General features: G+C 34.4%; 1 protein-coding gene across 13 annotated transcripts in view; it reads right to left on the bottom strand.

The window, feature by feature from the left end:
* ZPBP (zona pellucida binding protein) overlaps positions 1–18,780 on the bottom strand; it is a 92,548-nt gene that overhangs the window by 25,828 nt on the left and 47,940 nt on the right. For 4 of the 13 annotated variants that reach the window (XR_014139441.1, XR_014139442.1, XR_014139440.1 and 1 more), the window contains one exon: positions 14,660–14,736. The exons of 3 other annotated variants lie outside the window; for them this stretch is intronic. Coding sequence is in view for 6 of the 10 variants with exons in the window: in XM_081800825.1 (XP_081656951.1) it covers positions 14,660–14,736 (77 nt within the window). In the remaining 4 variants the exon portion in view is untranslated. Of the gene's footprint in view, positions 1–2,920; positions 5,303–14,659; positions 14,737–18,780 lie in introns of those variants that run through there. 6 more of the 13 variants (XM_081800828.1, XM_081800826.1, XM_081800827.1 and 3 more) reach the window with 6 other exon arrangements.

The following is an 18,780-nucleotide window of genomic DNA, read 5'->3' as shown; positions in this document are numbered from 1 at the left end:
TTTTTTTTTTTTAAAGATTTTATTTATTTATATGACAGAGAGAGACAGTGAGAACAGGAACACAAGCAGGGGGAGTGGGAGAGGGAGAAGCAGGCTTCCCGCTGAGCAGGGAGCCTGATGTGGGACTCGATCCCAGGACCCTGGGATCATGACCTGAGCCGAAGGCAGACGCTTAACGACTGAGCCACCCAGGCGCCCTGGATACTAACTCTTTATGAGATATGTGATTTGCAAATATCTTCTCCCATTCTGTTGGTTGCCTTTTAGTTTTGTTGGTGTTTTCTTCACTGTGCAGAAGCTTTTTATTTTTATGAAGTCCCAATAGGTCATTTTTTGCTTTGGTTTATCTTGCCTCAGGAGACATATCTTAGTAAGAAGTTGCTATGGCCAATGTCAAAGAGGTTACTCTGCCTGTGTTGTCCTCTAGGATTTTAATGGTTTCCTGTCTCACATTTAGGTCTTTCATCCATTCTGAACTTATTTTTGTGTATTATGTGAGAAATTTCATTCTTTTGCAGGTTGCTGTCCAGTTTTCCCAACACCATTTATTGAAGGGACTGTCTTTTTCCATTGGATATTCTTTCCTGCTTTCTCGAGTATTAACTGACCATACAGTTGTAGGTCCATTTCTGGTTTTTCTATTCTGTTCCATTGATCTATGTGTCTGTTTTTAATGCCAGTACCACAGGTCTTGATCACTACAGCTATGTAATGTAACTTGAAGTCCGGAATTGTGATGCCTCCAGCTTTGCTTTTCTTTGCTTTGGCTATTTGGAGTCTTTTGCAGTTCCATACAAATTTTAGGATTGTTTGTTCCAGCTCTGTGAAAAGTGCTGGTGGTATTCTGATAGGGATTGCATTAAATGTGTAGATTACTTTGAGTAATATAGATATCTTAACAATATTTGTTCTTCCAATCTATGAACATGGAATGTTTTTCCATTTATGTCTTCAATTTCTTTCATCAGTGTTTTCTCATCTTATTTTATTTAAATTCAAATAATTAAATATAGTGTATCATTAGTTTCAGATGTAGAGTTCAGTTATTCATCAATTGCATGTAACACCCAGTACTCATTACATCATATCCCCTCCTTAATGTCTATCACCCAGTTACTCCATCCCCCCACCCACTACCCCTCCAGCAACCCTCAGTTTGTTTCCTAAGTTAAGATTCTCTTATGGTTTATCTCCCTCTCTGATTTCCCTTATTTTTCTGATTTTCCCTATTTTTCCCCTTCTTTCCCCTATGATTCCGTTTTCTTAAATTCCACATATAAGTGAAACCATATAATTGTCTTTCTCTGATTAACTTATTTCGCTTAGCATAATACCCTCCAGTTCCACCCACATCACTGCAAATGGTAAGATTTCAGCCTTTTTGATGGCTGAGTAATATTCCTGTGTGTGTGTGTGTGTGAGTGTGTGTGTGTGTGTGTGTGTGTATGTACACATACCACATCTTCTTTATCCATTCATTTGTCGATGGTGGGCTCTTTCCAAGTTTGGCTATTGTGGACACTGCTGCTACAAACATTGGGGTGCAAGTGCCCTTTCGGATCACTACATTTGTATCTTTGGGGTAAATACCTAGTAGTGCAATTGCTGGGTCGTAGGGTATCTCTATCTTCAACTTTTTGAGGAAGCTCCAGATTGTTTTCCAGAGTGGCTGCACCAGCTTGCATTCCCACCAACAGTGTTTTATAGTTTTCAGAGTAGAGTGCTCGCTTTGGCAGCACATACACTAAAAATTAATTTTCAGAGCAGAGATCTTTTACCTCTTTGGTTAGGGTTATTCCTAAGTATCTTATGGTTTTGGGTGCCATTAGAAATGGGACTGATTCCTTGATTTCTCTTTCTGCTGCTTCATTATTGGTGTATAGAAATGCAACAGATTTCTGTGTGTTGATTTCATACCCAGAGACTTTACTGGATTTATGCATCAGTTTTAGCAATTTTTTGGTGGAGTCTTTTGGGTTTTCTGTATAGATTATATGTCATCTGCAAATAGTGAAAGGATAAAAAAAATATTTGAGGGGATACATGCACCCCAATGTTTACAGCAGCATTATCAACAATAGCCAAATTATGGAAACAGCCCAAATGTTCACTGACTGATGAATGGATAAAGAAGGTGTGATATATATATACAACAGAATATTCAGCCATAAAATGAATGAAATCTTGCCCTATGCAACAACATGGATGGAGCTAGAGAATATTATACTAAGCAAAATAAGTCAGTGAGAGAAGACAAATACCATATTACTCAAATGTGGCATTTAAGAAACAAAACAGAGAGGGAGGCAAACCATAAGAGACTTTAACTACAGGAAACAAACTGATAGGTGCTGGAAGGGGAAGGAGGCAGTTGGAGGGGATAGGTTAAATGGGTGATGGGGATTAAGGAGGGCATGTATTATGAGGAGAACTGGGTTATACGTAAGTGATGAATGACAATTCTACTCCAGAAACCAATACGACACTATACGTTAACTAACTACAATTTAAATAAAATCTTGGAAGAAAAAAAAGAAAAGAAATAAAACAAAGGAGCGAGAAAAAAAGAGAGAGAGAGAGAGGCAAGCCAAGACACAGACTCTTCACTACAGAGAACACACGGCTGGTCACCAGAGGGGAGGGGGGAGGGGAACAGGTGATGGGGAATCAGGAGTGCACTTGCCGTGATGAGCACCAGGTGATGTATCACTGATTGAATCACTAAATTCTACACCTGAAACTAATATTACACTGTATGTGAACTAACTGGAATTTAAATAAAAATTTAGAAAAATGAAATAAAATCAATGACATATGAAAATACGTGAGATGCAGGTAAAGCAATGCTGAGTGGAAATTTACAGCACAAACCTTCATATGAGGCAAGGAAAAAAAAAAAAAAACAATAACCAAAGTCCCTACCTCAAGAAACTATAAAAAGAACCAGAAGACAAAAAAGGAAGCAAATAGAAAAAAAGGAAGTAAGTTGGAAGTGAAATTTAATGGAACTGAAAATAGGAAAACAATATAGTCAATGTCACACAAAGCTAGTTCTTCATAAAGATCAATAAAATTAATAAAGTTTTAGCAAGAGTGAGAAAAATAACAGAGAAGACCAAACAGAAGGATCAGCAATGAAATGGAGAGTATTACTAACAGGCATTGAAGATAAGTAACAGAAAACTCCACAGGACTTTATGTTCAAGCATATGACAACTTAGAAATGGACCAATTATTCAAACACCACCAACTATAAAAATTCAACTACAATAAAAATAAGTATCAGAATAGTTCTATAACTATTAAAGGTTATACATATTAATATGTATAGATGTAAGATGTAAGAAATATGTAAGAAAAAGCTCCCTAAATAAAAATATCCTGGTTTCCCAAGAAAAGTCTACCAAACATTTCAAAAACTATGTGTTTTGTAAGAACACATAGTATGTAAGATGTAAATGTATGTAATGTAAGAAATACATAAGAAATATGTAAGCTCCCTAAATAAAAATATCCTGGTTTCCCAAGAAAAGTCTACCAAACATTTCAAAAACTAATGCTGAATTTAAATAATCTCTTCCAGAAAATAGAAGAGAAGGTAAAACCTCCCACTTTGTGAAGCTAGTATTACCTAGACACCAAAACCAGACAGAGTCTGTATCAAAGAACAACTATGGACTAATATCTCTCACGAACTCAATATAATATGAACAAACTAAATCCAACCATGTCTACAACATTATACAGCATGACCATGTGGGATTTATTCCAGGTAGACAAGGTTGCTTCATTATTCTTAAAACCAATCAGTGTAATCCACATACCCACAAATAAAACAAGAAAAATCCTATGATCTCAAAAATTAACTCAGAAAAAGCCTTGGACAACATCCAATACTTACTGTTAATAAAATCTCACCAAAATAAGATTACAGGGAATTGTTTCAGAATTATTTACAAAAAACATCTACAAAAAACCTACAGCATAGTACTTCATGTTGAAAGAATGAATGCTTTCTCCATAAACTCAGAAAAAGAAATGATATCTACTCTCACTACTCATATTAAACACAGCACTGGATGCTTTAGTCACTTCAGTAAATCAAAAAATCAGTAAAGAGGCAAACATACAAATTGGAAAGGAAAAAATAAAACTGCCTCAATTAGGAAATGACATGACTGTCAGCAAAGAAAATCCCAAGGAATATAAAACACTCCCCAATACAAAAAACCTCCTAGAGCTAATATCTAAGTTCAGCATGTGCCTCAGAAACAAGATGAATACATGCTGATAAAATGCATTACCACGCACTGACAATGAACATCTAGAAACCAAAATTAAAACAGTATTTCTTAAGGTTGTTCCATAGAAAAGGAAACAGTGCGAACTTACTAAAATGTATACGTTACGTATGCTAAAACTTAGAAAAAAGATGATAAAAAATTTGCAGAAGACCTAAAAAGATGTAGAGACATATTATGTGCATAGACTGGAAGAAAGAACACAGTAAAAGTGTAAGTTATTCCCAAATTTATACAGAGGCACACCTCAGAGATATTGTGGGTTTGGCTCCAATGACCACTCCAAAGCCAGTATCACAATAAAGTGACCCAAATGAATTTTTTGGTTTCCCCAGGCATACAAAAATTGTATTTACACAATCTTCTAGTCTATTAGGTGTGCAATAGCAGCAGTATATCTAAACAAAATATTGTTCAGATCTTAACTAAAATATACTTTTTTGCTAAACAGTGCTGGCCATCATCTGAGCTATCAGGAAGTCGTGGTCTTTTTGTTGGTGGAGGGTCTGCCTCAATGCTGATGGCTGCTGACTGATCAGGGTGATGGTGGCTGAAGGACGGCGTGGCCATTTCTTAATAAGACAACAATGAACTTTGCTACGTCGATCGACTCTTGCTTTCACGAATGTTTTCTCTGTAGCATGTGATGCTGTTTGATATTTACCCACAGACCTTCTTTCAAAGTGGGAGTCAATCCTCTCAAACTCCGCCACCAATGCTTTATCAGCTAAGTTTCTGCAATATTCTAAATCCTTTGTTGTCACTTCAACAGTCTTCACAGCATTCTCACAAGAAGGAGATTCCATCTCAAGAAACCACTTTCTTTGCTCATCCATAAGCAGCAACTCCTCATCTGTTCAAGTTTGATCCTAAGATTCCAGCAATTCAGTCCCATCTTCAGGCTTCACTTCTAGTTCCGGTTCTCTGGCTGTTTCCACCACATCTGCAGTAACTTCCTCCACTGAAGTCTGGAACCTTCAATTTGTAAAGAAATGCAGTAACTGTGAAGCGCAATAAAGCAAGGCACTATGAAACGGGGTATGCCTGTGCAGGACTGATTAACATAATTCCTACCAACTTCCCAAAGGTTTTTGTAGACATACACAAACTTTAGCTAAAATTTAATGATGCACAGATCCTAAAATAGAACAATCTTGCTAAGACAGAAATACAATGGGATGAATAAAGGCCCATCATTAAGGCCACAGTAGTTAAGACAGTGAGGTATTGAGAGAGGCATAAACACAAAGAAGGGAAAAGGATAAAGAACCCAGAAATAGAGCTACACAAATATCTCAACTACAGTTTAACAAAGGAACCAAAGCTATTCAATGGAGAAAGGACAGCAATTTTAACAAAGGATGCTGGAGAAATGGGACATCCACAGGCAAAAGAGTAACAACAAAAATAGCCTTGCCCTAAATCTCATACATAAAGCAAAACTAACTCAAAATGATTGTAGATATCATTTGTAAAGCAACAAAAAAAATGTAAAATGTAAAAAAAAAAATTTTAAAAGAGGAAAATCTTCAGAATGTAGGACTGTACAAAAAGTTCTTAGACTTGATCCAAAAAAAAACCACCCCTGTAAAAGGAAAAATGGATACACTTGACTTCATAAATATTAAAAACTTCTTTCCTTAAAAACCAATGTGAAGAGGAAGAAAAGACGAGCTAAAATCTAGGAGAAAATATTTACAAACAAAATATGAGAAAAACACTAGATCTAGAATATACGAAGAACCCTTTTACTTTCAAAAAAGCAAACAATTCCAACAGAAAATGAGCAGCAGAGAGTTCATCAAAAGGATGTGCAGGTGGCAAATAAGCCTAACAAAAAAATGACCAACATCATTAGCAATTAGTGAAATGCAAATTAAAACCATAATGGGATATTATGAAATAACTTCCATGGGGGATAAAATAAACAATAGTTGCAATACCGCATGCAGATAAGAACTTGGTACATGTACCACCTTGGACGAATCTGTAGGAAACTACATTGACAGAAAAAAGCCAATCCCGAAAGGTTACATCCCGAAACTTTAGAAACGGAGGGCAGAATAGTGAATGTCAAGCGTTACGGGAAAGGAGCGGGGGGTGGGGGGTGGGAGTCAGAAAAGATGTGGGCATGGATATAAAAAAGCAACACAGGATCCTTGTGGGACTGGAACTGTCTATATCTAGACTATGGTGGTGGATACATGACTCTGCACAAGAACTTAACACACAGAAATGAAACGAGTAAACTGGCCGAAGCTAAATGAGAGCAGTGGATTGTAGCAATGTCAATAACCCTACTTGTGATACTGTTCTCTATCAGTATGTTTGCAAGACATTACCATTGGGAGAAACCGAGCAAAATGTACAAGGGATTTCCCTATAATATTCTTACATCTGTAAGTCTACTTAAAATTCTCCTCAGTATTTTCATGTAAAATAAAAAGATCTTAAAACAACTGATGTATGAGTGTCCCTTTATAATTGTTACAGTAATTTTACAACAAGGCCACAAATTCTATGGCATTCATCTCATAAAGTAATGGTGTCTGAACCCCTTTCTTTAAATCAGGCAGACCTGTGAATGCTTTGACTAAGATACTACAATACATAAGATGCCAAATAACTCCCAAAGCTGGGTCAGAAAAAGCCTATGGTTTATGCTTTCCCTTCTCAGAACACTCATCCTTCTATGGCTTTCTTACAGAAGGTGACCCCCTGTCTCAGAAACAAACCATTTGCTGTGAGAAGTTTAAACCACATGGATGTTTGAAAATATGGAGATGGTAGAGAACAGAGTTTAGGAGAGAAAAAAGAAAAACAGAAGAAATCATAGCTGTAATTTTCAAGAAATTGATTGAAGACATGAAATCATAGATTCAATAACCACAAGCCAATCTCACACAGAACACATACAAACAAGACCAAACCAAAGCAACCATAATCAAATTGCTAAGAACTAAAGATACAGAAAAAAAATTATTGAAAGCAGAGAAAAAAAAAAAAAACATTAAATATGGAAAAACAACCACCTCTAGGGGCACCTGGGAGGCTCAGTCAATTAAGCGTCCTACTCTTGGTTTCTGCTCAGGTCATGTTCTCAGGGTCCTGAGATCAAGCCCTGGGTCGGCTCTGCACTGGGTGTGGACCCTGCTTAAGATTCTCTCTCTCCCTCTGCTCTTCCCCCCCCAACACCCCCTGCTCTCTCTCTCTCAAATAAATAAATAAGTCTGAAAAAGAAAAAACTTGTAAATAATGGACTTCTTATCAGAAGCAATAGAGGTTAAGAAGAGAGTGGAAAAAAATACTGAAAATGCTGAAAAAGTAGCCTACCAGACCAAAATTCTCTAACCAATGAAATATTCTTCATAAATAAAATAAAATTTATAGGTAAAAGGAAACAAAGAATCCTTTGTCAGCAGATCATAACCACAACAAATGCAACAGAAGATTTTTCAGACTAAAGGGAAATAGTATCAGATAAAACCTTTGATCCTCAGAAGAAAGGAAGAACATAGAAAATGGTACTCTACATGTAAAAGACTATTTGTTCTTTAAATATCTTTAAAATATGTATGACTGTTTACAGCAAATGCCTTCAAAAGTATTTTTACAGATTATAATATAGGTGGATAGAATGATAATGCATAAAGGATGACGGTGGTTTAGAAACAAATGAAGCTATAAATGGCAACATTTCTATATTTAGCAGGAAGGGGCAAAATATAAATTTTAAGTGAACTGTGAAATAATAAAAGATGTATATCACAATTTTTAGAGCAACCACTCAAACAAATAAGGCAAAGAGTATATAGCTATGAGAATAGGTAACTAAAAATAAAATTCTGAGAGGCCCATTTGCTTATCTTTGGCAGCCTAAGGGGAAGGTTTCCAATCAGGGATTCAACGGGACAGTAGCAAAGAAACCCACAGGTTTGTTGCAGAGGGAACAGACAGAAACTCCCATCTCTCCCTGTTCCCCTGAAGTAGGTACATGTGCATAATTTAAATGCTGCTTCCTGAGGACCTTCTAATCAGCCTACATATTAGTACTGAGGAGATGTTCCCTTTGGGACCCTGACAGATTCTGGCACACCATCAACTAGTGGAAACCGCAAAAAACAAAGAAGGTGGCTTGGAAAATCACAAAAGTATGAAGACAACCAAGAGTCAAAGCAGGGTTGAATGATAAGGTTCAACTCCTATAAGAGACCATACCTTCAAGACTGGGAGAGGTGGTTGTTTTATCTAATATAGAAATCAACACAAAGTATTCAAGGAACATAAAGAAACAGCAGAATATGTTCAAACAACAGAACAAAATAAAACCCCAGAAAAAGACCTAACTGAAATGGAGATAACTGATTTACCTGATAAAGATTTTAAAGTAATGGTCATAAAGATACTCAATGAGGTCAAAAGAACAATGCATGAACACAGTGAGAATTTCAACAAATATAAAAAGTATTAGTACCAAACAGAAATCACAGAACAACTGAGCAGAAAATTCAAGAGAGGGACTCACTGTAGACAAGATAAAGTAGAAGAAAGGACCAGCAACCCTGATAACAGAGCAATGAAGATCATCCAATCAGAAGAGTAAAAAGAAAAAAGACTGAAATAGAATGAAGACACATAAGGGACTTCAGAACAGCATCAAGTGGCCCAATATTCATATTATGGGAGTCCCAAAAAGAGAAGAGAGAGAAAAGGGGCAGAAAGCTATCTGAAGAAATAGTGGCTGAAAACATCCCTAACCTTAAGAAGGTAACATATATCCAGACCTTGGAAACCCAAATAGTCCTGAACAAGAAGAATCCAAAGAAACCCACAGCATTTATTTATTTATTAAATTATCAAAAACTAAATACAGAAAAAGAATCTTATAAGCAGCAAAAGAAAAACAACTTGCTATATACAAGGAACCCCCACAGGACTATTAACGGGTTTTCAACAGTAACTCTACAGGCCAAAAGGGAATGGCACAATATTTTCCAGAAGCTAAAAGATAAAAACTGCCAAACATGGATACTCTTACAGAGAAAGTTGTATAACAACTGAAAGGAGACAAAGAGTTCTGCATACATTCAGAAGTTGAAAGAGTTCCTCACCACCAGACTGGCCTCACGAAAAAATGTTAAAGGGAGTTAACTTTAAGCTAAAAAAAGGAAAGCATGTTAAGTAGTAAAAGAAAAACATGTGAAAGTACAAATTTCAAGGGAAAAGGTAAATCTACAGTGGAATTCTGAATAATCTAGTGTTAATAGTTTAATCACTTACAAATATAGTATGAAGTTCAAAAGACAAAAGATAGTAGAAATAACTACAACTATAACAAATATAATAATTTGTTAATGGATATACAAGATAAGATTTAAACATGGACATAAAAACATAAAACATTAAGGGGAGTAAAAGTATAAAGCTTCAGAATTCATGTGAATAAAATGTTGTAACTCTAAAATATTTTATGTAATTTTCATGGTAAACCACAAAGCAAAAATCTATAGTAACTACACACAAGATAAAGAGAAAAGAATCTAAACATAACATTGCAGAAAGTGACCAAGAGAAAAAAAAGGAAAAAGGGAATTAAAAAAAAGCCACAAAACAAATGACAAAATCCTGATAAATCCATACCTAATTACTTGAAAAGTGAAGGGACTAAAATTTCCAATCAAAAGGCATAGAGTGATTGACTGAATACAAAACAAGACCTAACTGTATGCTGTCTACATGAAATTCACTTCAGGTTTAAGGAAACACAAAAAAAGAAAGTGAAGGAACAGAAAATGCTATTCCATGTAAATGGAAACTAAAAGAAGGCTGGAAAAGCTATACTTATATAAGACAAAATAGATTTTAAGGCAAAATATGTAGTAAGAGTCATTATATGTCCATCAACTGATGAACGGATAAAGAAAATGTGGTGTATATACACAATGGAATATTACCCAGCCATCAAAAAGAATGAAATCTTGCCATCTGCAACAATGTGGATGGAACTACAGGGTATCATGCTGAGTGAAATAAGTCAGTCAGAGAAAGACAAACATCATATGATTTCACTCATAATGTGGAATTTAAGAAACAAAACAAATGAATATAGGGGAAGAGAAGGAAAAGCAAAATAAGACAACATCAGAGAGGGAGACAAACCATAAGAAACTCCTCTTAACTCTAGCAAACGATCTGAGGGTTGCTGGAGGGGACGGGGGGGTCGAGATGGAGTAACTGGGTGATGGACATTAAGGAGGGCGTGTGATGTAATGAGCACTGGGTGTTATATGCAACTAATGAATCACTAAACTCTAAGTCTGAAACTAATAATACACTGTTAATTAATTGATTTTAAATAAAAAAAAATTCAAATAGCATGTCAGCAATGAAAAAGAAACAAGAAATCAAAGGTAAAAACTTCCAGTTACAGTAGCGCCCCCCCCAACCATGGAGGGTATGTCCCAAGACCCCCAATGGATGCCTGAGAACTGTGAATATTACTCAACCCTATACATACCATGTTTTGTTCTATCCACACATACCTATGGTATAATTTAAATTTTATAAAGTATACCACAGTAAGGGATTAACAACAACAGGATAGAACAATTATAATAACGTACGATAATAAAAGTTACGTGAATGCAGTCTCTTTTATCTCTGACTCTTAAAATATCTTATTGTACTGTACTCGCCCCCTTGTTTTACTTGTGTGATGATAAAAATGTCTACATGATGACATGAAGTGTGGTGAATAATGCAGGCATTGTGACACAGCATTAGGCTAATACTGACCTACTGACAAACAAAAGAAGGAAGATCATATTCTTCTGGACTGTAATTGACCATGGGTAACTGAAACCATGGAAAGTGGAGCTGCAGGTACGGTGGGACAACTGTACAAGATAAGTAAGTCTAGCGATGTTAGGTACAGCACGGTCTCTCTGGTCAACAACACTGTATTGTATATTTGAAAGTTGCTAAGAGAGTAGATCTTAAAATTCTCATCGCATACCAAAATGTGCAACTTTGTGTGTTTACAGATATTAACTTAGTGTGGTAATAACATTGCAATATATACCTATATCAAATCATTATGTTGTATACCTAAAACTAATACATTATATGTCTAAAACCAACACCGTGTTATATGTCAATTTTATCTCAATATAAATAAATAAATGGGTAGATAGAGAAAATGAAACTCTAAAAGTACAAAGGATGAAAAAGGGAAAAAAAAATAGGCAACAATAGTAAAATAGTACACATAATTGTATCAATAATTACATTAAATTTTATTGGAATAAATGCTCCAATTAAAGATTTTTTTTATTGAGAGAAGAAAGGGGTCAATTATATGTTGTCTACAAGAAACATGCATTTTAAATATAAAGAGAGAGATAATTGAAATTAAATGGTTAGGAACACATATCCCTTGCAAACAGTAAGCATAGGAAGACTGAATTAATAACATTAATTTTAGATAAAATTTGAGAGCAAGAATTAAAGGGGACATTTCATAAGGATAAAAAACAAACTACAGCTTTTAGTTTAAAGGTCTTGCATATTTTCTGCTAAATTTATAATGAAGACACATGTGGGTTTTTTCAATAAAGGCAGAATTAGTATTTGAAACAAATGAATGAACATCCATAGCATAATCTCTCAGTAAACTAGAAACAGAAGGGAACTTACTTGATCTGGTAAAAGATATGAAAATTTGGAGCTAACAACATACTTAATAGTGAAAGCCTAAATGCTACCCCCCTAAGATCAGGAACAAGAAAATAAAGGAAAGAAAGTATCAACTCTCACCACATCTATTCAACATCATACTGTAGATTCAAACAGAATCAGTAAAGAAATAAAAGGCATAAAAATCAGAAAAAAAAAGAAACACTGTCTCTTATTTGCATATGACATGATGGTTTACATAAAAAATCCTAAGTAATCTTTAAAGTAACTACTGTAAGAAATGAATTTTACAAGTGGCTATAAATACAATATGCAAATATGCAACATGCAAGCACCTATTAAAAACTGAAACAACTGGTCAATGAATTTTTTAAATATCCATTTAAGACAGCACTAGGGAAAAAAAATCCACAAAATACTTAGGAATAAATTGAGCAGAAAATGTGCAAGACCTTTAAACTAAAAACTGCCAAAAAAAAATAAATAAAAAGGTGAATTTTTTAAACCTAAATAAATGGGGAGAACTAACATGTTAGGTTTTGGAAAACTTAATATTATCAAAATATCACTTCTCACCAATTGACCTATAGATACATGGTAACACCTATCAGAATCCAGGGCATTTTTTGTTTGTTTTTAGAAATCTGACATGGTGATTTTTAAACCTTCTGGAAATAAAAAGGACCTAGAACATCTAGAACAATCTTGAAAAGGAACCAAGATAGAATAGTTATACAACTTGACATTAGATTTGCTGTAAAGGTACACGGCATGAACAAAGTGTGGTGATGGCATATGGGCTGACAAATACATCACTGGAAGAGAAGAGTGGAAAAACCCAGTACCTTTAAGAAGAAACAGAACATATTTGGATCAAATCTTCAAAGAGTTAAGATATATCTCCACTGGGACAAATATGTCAAAATAAGTTTGAATTTACCATAGTTGGGGGAACATTTCCGCTTACTTAGGTCTTGCTAAATTTAAAGTGTATTTAGTAATAAATAAGAGTTAATACAAAATGAAAGGACCCGAAAGTTGAAAACTGAATGAAATGAAAAATAAAGCAGATAATATTAAATAATTTTTCAGATTTGTAAATCAAAGTCCCCAGAATGCTTCTGTGAAAATACTCTGCTCTGGAGATTTTGAATTCTTTTTATTATTATGCTAACTATTATTACACTTCCGTCAACCAGAAAAATACTTTAACATAATAGGCAAAAAGAGACCATTTAATGCCCAGAAGCCTAGAAAAGAAAGAAAGGGAACAGGAAGGAGAGCAGAAGAGAAAAAGCAGATAAACAGATGTATAGCAAAAAAAAATTTCAAAAAAGGTATCCAAATGACAGTAAAAATCACGGGCAGAATGTTCGTTAAGCAACCTAATACAGCCATGTAACATTCTCAAGGAGTTAATAAAATTGCAGACCTTTGTTACTGCAAGTTTCATGGAATGCAGAATTTGATTTTTTTTCTGTTTTCATATAAGAAGTACAAATAAAATTGATTCTCAATATTAAATGATATAAGGGAACTACAAATGGATACCAGCATGAGATCACCTTGAAGGAAAATAATAAAATGTCTGTTTCCTTCCTTACTCCTAATTCCTCTGCTTGAACACACATTCCCACATCACTAAGAAATTATATCAGCTGAAGGTCTATGACCATTTAAAAGTTTGAAAATTGGTAGAAGTCTAAAGATGTGCTATTAATTAAAGATGATTAGCACAATAACCATGGATTAAGAAACAGTAATCAAAAAATAAGACTGACTGCTCTCTGTTCCTGGTGCCCCAGAACATAACTTCTATTTCCAAAGTAAAGTTAAAAAACAAAACAAACAAACAAACAAAAAACTACCTCAGAGATGAAAGGTAACTCCTAAGGAAAATTTTTAAATGGAAATACCTGATAACATATAGATTGATGATGTAGCTAAATTTTGGGAGGCTTACAGGGCACAAATAAAGAAGTCATTCCCCTGTCATTTTCACCTGGCAAAAGTAATGGGTGTGGACCTGAATATGCAATACCTATACCTTCATAAGGAAATTTTGACAATTATCATAATGTAAGTAATCTTAAATTCCAAGTATTTAAAAATAACATTTTCTTACAAAGTGCTTCTTATCACCGAGGAGTAACCAGAGACAGGACACAACACTGCAGGAAGTTACTGAGTGTGAACAGTATGAAGTATAACATGAAAGAGAAAACTAAATTGGACTGCTGCTGGGAGCTTCAGCCTAATTTCTGCCTTAAACACAGACACAGGATGCTGGTTTTAGAGCAATATGAAAATGGTTAACAAACATGGTAGATCAAATTTATAATTTTAGGATGGGTAACAGTAACACCGAGAGAATTCTACTTGTTTAGTAATTATAAATTAACATGGAACAGCAAATAAGGTCAAAGAAAAAAAAATCATCTCTCTTAACATAGTTACAAGATGCTAAATTTTAAAGCATTTCATAAAAATATTAACTGTATTATGTTCTTGTCATTTGTTATTTGATGAAGTTTTTACTGCTGAATTTCCTAAATGTGGGGGGGTGGATTTGATGTGTTCAATAAATAGCTAAGATGCTTACTTACACACTGAGGATGTTCATTTTTTTCTTTTTTTAATTTCTCCAGCCTCACATAACATACCTTAGACAGTCTTTTGGAAGATTCACAACTATGGTCCACACATGGCTTAGGTCCTTTTTCAGTGTCTAGAGATGAAACTGAGAAAATACATTATATTTTATCAAGGGCCCAAAGTCTGTATCACAGTATGAAAATTGGTTTTTGAAATATGAAACAGGTCATTTATCTAATATTTCTCTTCCACTAATAATTAAGCAATTTCCTAATGTTCAACTATACTATTCAGCTATAAATCTAAGCCAAAGATTTGTTTTATATAAATCAGGAAAACCTCACTATTACAGTGAACCTAAGAATTAATAATAATGTTAGTAACAATAACAACAGTGCCTGATGATGATAATGATGAGAAGAATAGACTACAGCAGAAACACATGAAATAGAGAACAGAAAAATCATAGAAAAGCTTCACCAAACTAAGAGTTGCTTCTTTGAAAAGTAAACAAAATTTATAACCCCTTAGTGAAACTAACCAAGGAAAAAAGGGCCCAAACCAACAAAATTATAAATAAAAAAGGAGATACAACAACCGATAACATGGAAATTCAAGGGATCATTAAGAGGCTACTAGGAATAACTATACACCACTTAATTGTACAATGTGGAAGACATAAAAACTTGTGGAGACAATAAAAATCAAAGAGGAAATCAGAAAAAGATGACTTAAGGATTTCCATTAAATAATCTTTCTAAATTATTACATCAACTTAATTACCACAGTTCTAAAACCTTCAGCTACTTCCCACTATTGATCAAAATATATAAAAAGAAATCTGATTTCTATCCCTAGGTTTAGCACTAATAAACACTGGCACATTATTTAATATCTCTTTGAGACCCAGTCTCTGCTCTGTAAAACAAGGGCTAAATATTACGATTTTGTCATTCTTTCTAGCTGTGAAAATATGATTTAAAATATAAATATGTCAATCTTAACAATCTAAGCTATCTATAACCACAAGCAATCATGACTATTTTACTTTCCACAAATTCTCTATATGAGAATATAGATTCTTGCTCATATTATCAACATTTGCCTGATATTATATAAAATATGTCAGATGGATAAGCACTGATATGAAGATAATAAAATTGACCATAAAAGTATTAATAATGCAGAATACACTTGTAGAATACTGGGAAATCTTCGTTATTGTGATATTCTTTTTTATTATCTCCCCAAACCAGTACACATCATGAAATTTCCCTGTTGCCATCTGAACTGATATCATAAAGTATTATAAAACATCACAAAAAAGACAATATAGTACATCAGAGTGATTTTATAAAATCAAACAGAACAGATGTTAAGCTGAAGCAGATCTCCAAGCAGGACTATAGATTTGGAAAAAAGTATTTTTTTTATGGACTATTTTTTAAATCCTTTAAAAATGAGACCATCATAAAAATAGACCCAGGAGGGGCGCCTGGGTGACTCAGATGATTAAACATTGCCTTTGGCTCAGGTCATGATCCCAGGGTCCTGGGATTGAGGCCCGCATTGGGCTCCCTGCTTGGTGGGGAGCCTGCTTCTCCCTCTCCCTCTACTGTTCCCCCTGCTTGTGCTCTCTCACTCTCTCTCTGTCAAATAAATAAATAAATAAAATCTTTAAAAAACAGACCCAGGAAATTCAAAATCTCTAGACTTATGTTATCAAAAATATACAGTGGCGTTAAAGAAAGCATTTTCAAAATGTAGCCAAATATTTAAAATATTATTTACCTAAGGTAAAGCTTTTGAAACTACTGTTCATTATGAATTCAGAAGATGGTAGACCAGAGTCTACCAATTTATCATAGTATGATTATGAGATCAGATTATGAAGATACACAATTTTGTTTTTAATTTGAATCTGTATAAAAGTTTAAGGCAAATTTAAAAATCCATCAAAATATGCTATTCATTGGGGTGCCTGGGTGGCTCAGTCGTTTAAGTGTCTGCCTTCAGCTCAGGTCATGATCGGGCTCCCTCTTCGGCGGGGAGTCTGCTTCTCCCTCTGCCCCTCACCCTGCTCATGTTAGCTCTCTTTCTCAAATGAATAAACAAAATCTTTTAAAAAAATTACTCTGTATTAAACTAAAGCAAAATTGCTGGAAACAATAACAGAGAACCCACAGAAATTATCCAGACTCTAGAAGCAGTACAGACAGTGATTAATCAAGTCATTAACATCTAGAATGTTTACGTTATAATTCAGTACTAAAGGTAGTAAGAGCCAACAGGCAAATATATTCCCCCTGCTGCCCAATACCGTGTTAGGTAAACCACACAACACTTATGCTGTCTAGATCAGTTCACTCAATTAGCTCTCTGGATCTGACAGAGCAGTTTCTTTCTGAACCCCTGCCTCCTTTGATATACCTGCTTTACTTAGGCTAGACGGCAAAGCTCATCTTATATGAAATTATGTACTCTTTTTTTTATCTTTTTATATGAAACTTTCTACAAAATTTAAAAATGAAAAAGACAAAAATGACAGCTGTAAAGTGGTAAAGTAGGATACTTCAAGCCACATCCTACCACAGAAATGCTGACAAAAATGACCCAAAACAGTCAAAATCAAGTTTGTTGAAACGCTGGAAAATACCTCATTTTTACATCAATGAAGAAAATGCTGAGTCAACAGAAGTTGACTTATGCACAGCACTTAAAGAATCTTTTATCAGAACATTAGCTAACATCAAGCTAAAGGACATGAGAGATCACATACAACGAATATAGTCTTTACAAACATAGTTTAGATAAGTCACTAAACAAACAACTACAACCCACATGAGCAACAAAAACACAAGAGAGGTGGAAGAATCTGACTTCATGATTACTACCTGTAAGAATATTAAAAATGTACAGTTTTCAAAAAAAATTATAAGGAATGTGAAGAAAGAAGAGTACGAACCAACAGCCAAAAAAACACAAAAACAAACTATCCCTGAAGAAGCACAGAAATTGGAATTACTAGACAGATTCTATATCAACGGTATTAAATATACTCAGAAAACTAAAGGAAATAATGAACATAGAACAACAAAAAGGAAAATGATTTCTCAACAAACAGAACATATTAATAAAGTGAAAGATGACATAAAAAGAAACCAAAAAGAAATTCTGGAACTGACGGTTACAACAATGAAAATGAAAAACTCACTGTAGGCTTTCAATTACAGATTTGATCTTGTGAAAGAATCAGTAAACTTGAGGATAGGTAAACTGAAATTATCAGTTAGAGGAGCAGAAAGAAAAATCAGGAAAAGAAATGAAAGCCTAAGAGACCTGTGACACATCAAGGGTACCAACATATGCATAATGGGGGTCAAAGGTGAAAAAAAAAATGAACTAAAAGAACATTTGAAAAATTAATGCCAGTAATGTCCCAATTTGATAAAAGACACTATCTACATATCCAAAAAGATCAATGGAATTCAAGTAGGATAAAGGCAAGGAATTTAACAGTGAAACACATTATAACCAATCTGTCAAAAATCAAAGTCAAAGAAATTATCTTGAAAGCAGAAAGAGAGAGAAGAAAAAAAGGAAGTTGTCACTTATTGTAAGTCCATAAAAAGATTAATAGCAGATTTCTTTTTTTTTTTAAAGATTTTTTTTAAATTTTATTTATTTATTCATGAGAGACAGAGAGAGAGAGAGGCAGAGGCAGAGGGAGAAGCAGGCACCCCGCAGAGCAGGGAGCCCAATGCTGGACTCGATCCCAGGACCCCAGGATCATGACCTGAGCCGAAGGCAGACGCTTAATGACTGAGCCACCCAGGCGTCCCAATAGCAGATTTCTTGTAAAAAACAAAACAAAACAAAAAAAACCCATGGAGGTCAAAGGCAGTGAGATAACATATTTAAAGTGTTAAAAGAAAAACACTTCCAACCAAGAATCCTGTATCTGGAAAAGTATCCTTCAGAAATGAAGAAGAAAGTAAAATATTCCAACCACAACGTTTGCAACATTAACTAATAACAGGATGACAGACAGTAATTCAATGCTATGCAAAGAAATAAAGAATAGTGTAAAATCAACTCCACAGACATATGGCAATATTGTTGTATTTTTATTCTTTTAACTTCACTTTTTTTATGTATATGATTAAAAAGAAATACATAAGATAATAAT

The sequence above is a fragment of the Leptonychotes weddellii genome, chromosome 12 (assembly GCF_054177405.1).
Source record: "Leptonychotes weddellii isolate Sample4059 chromosome 12, ASM5417740v2, whole genome shotgun sequence".
In the NCBI taxonomy this organism is placed as follows: Eukaryota; Metazoa; Chordata; class Mammalia; order Carnivora; family Phocidae; genus Leptonychotes; species Leptonychotes weddellii.
This window is presented reverse-complemented; position numbering and strand designations above follow the sequence as displayed.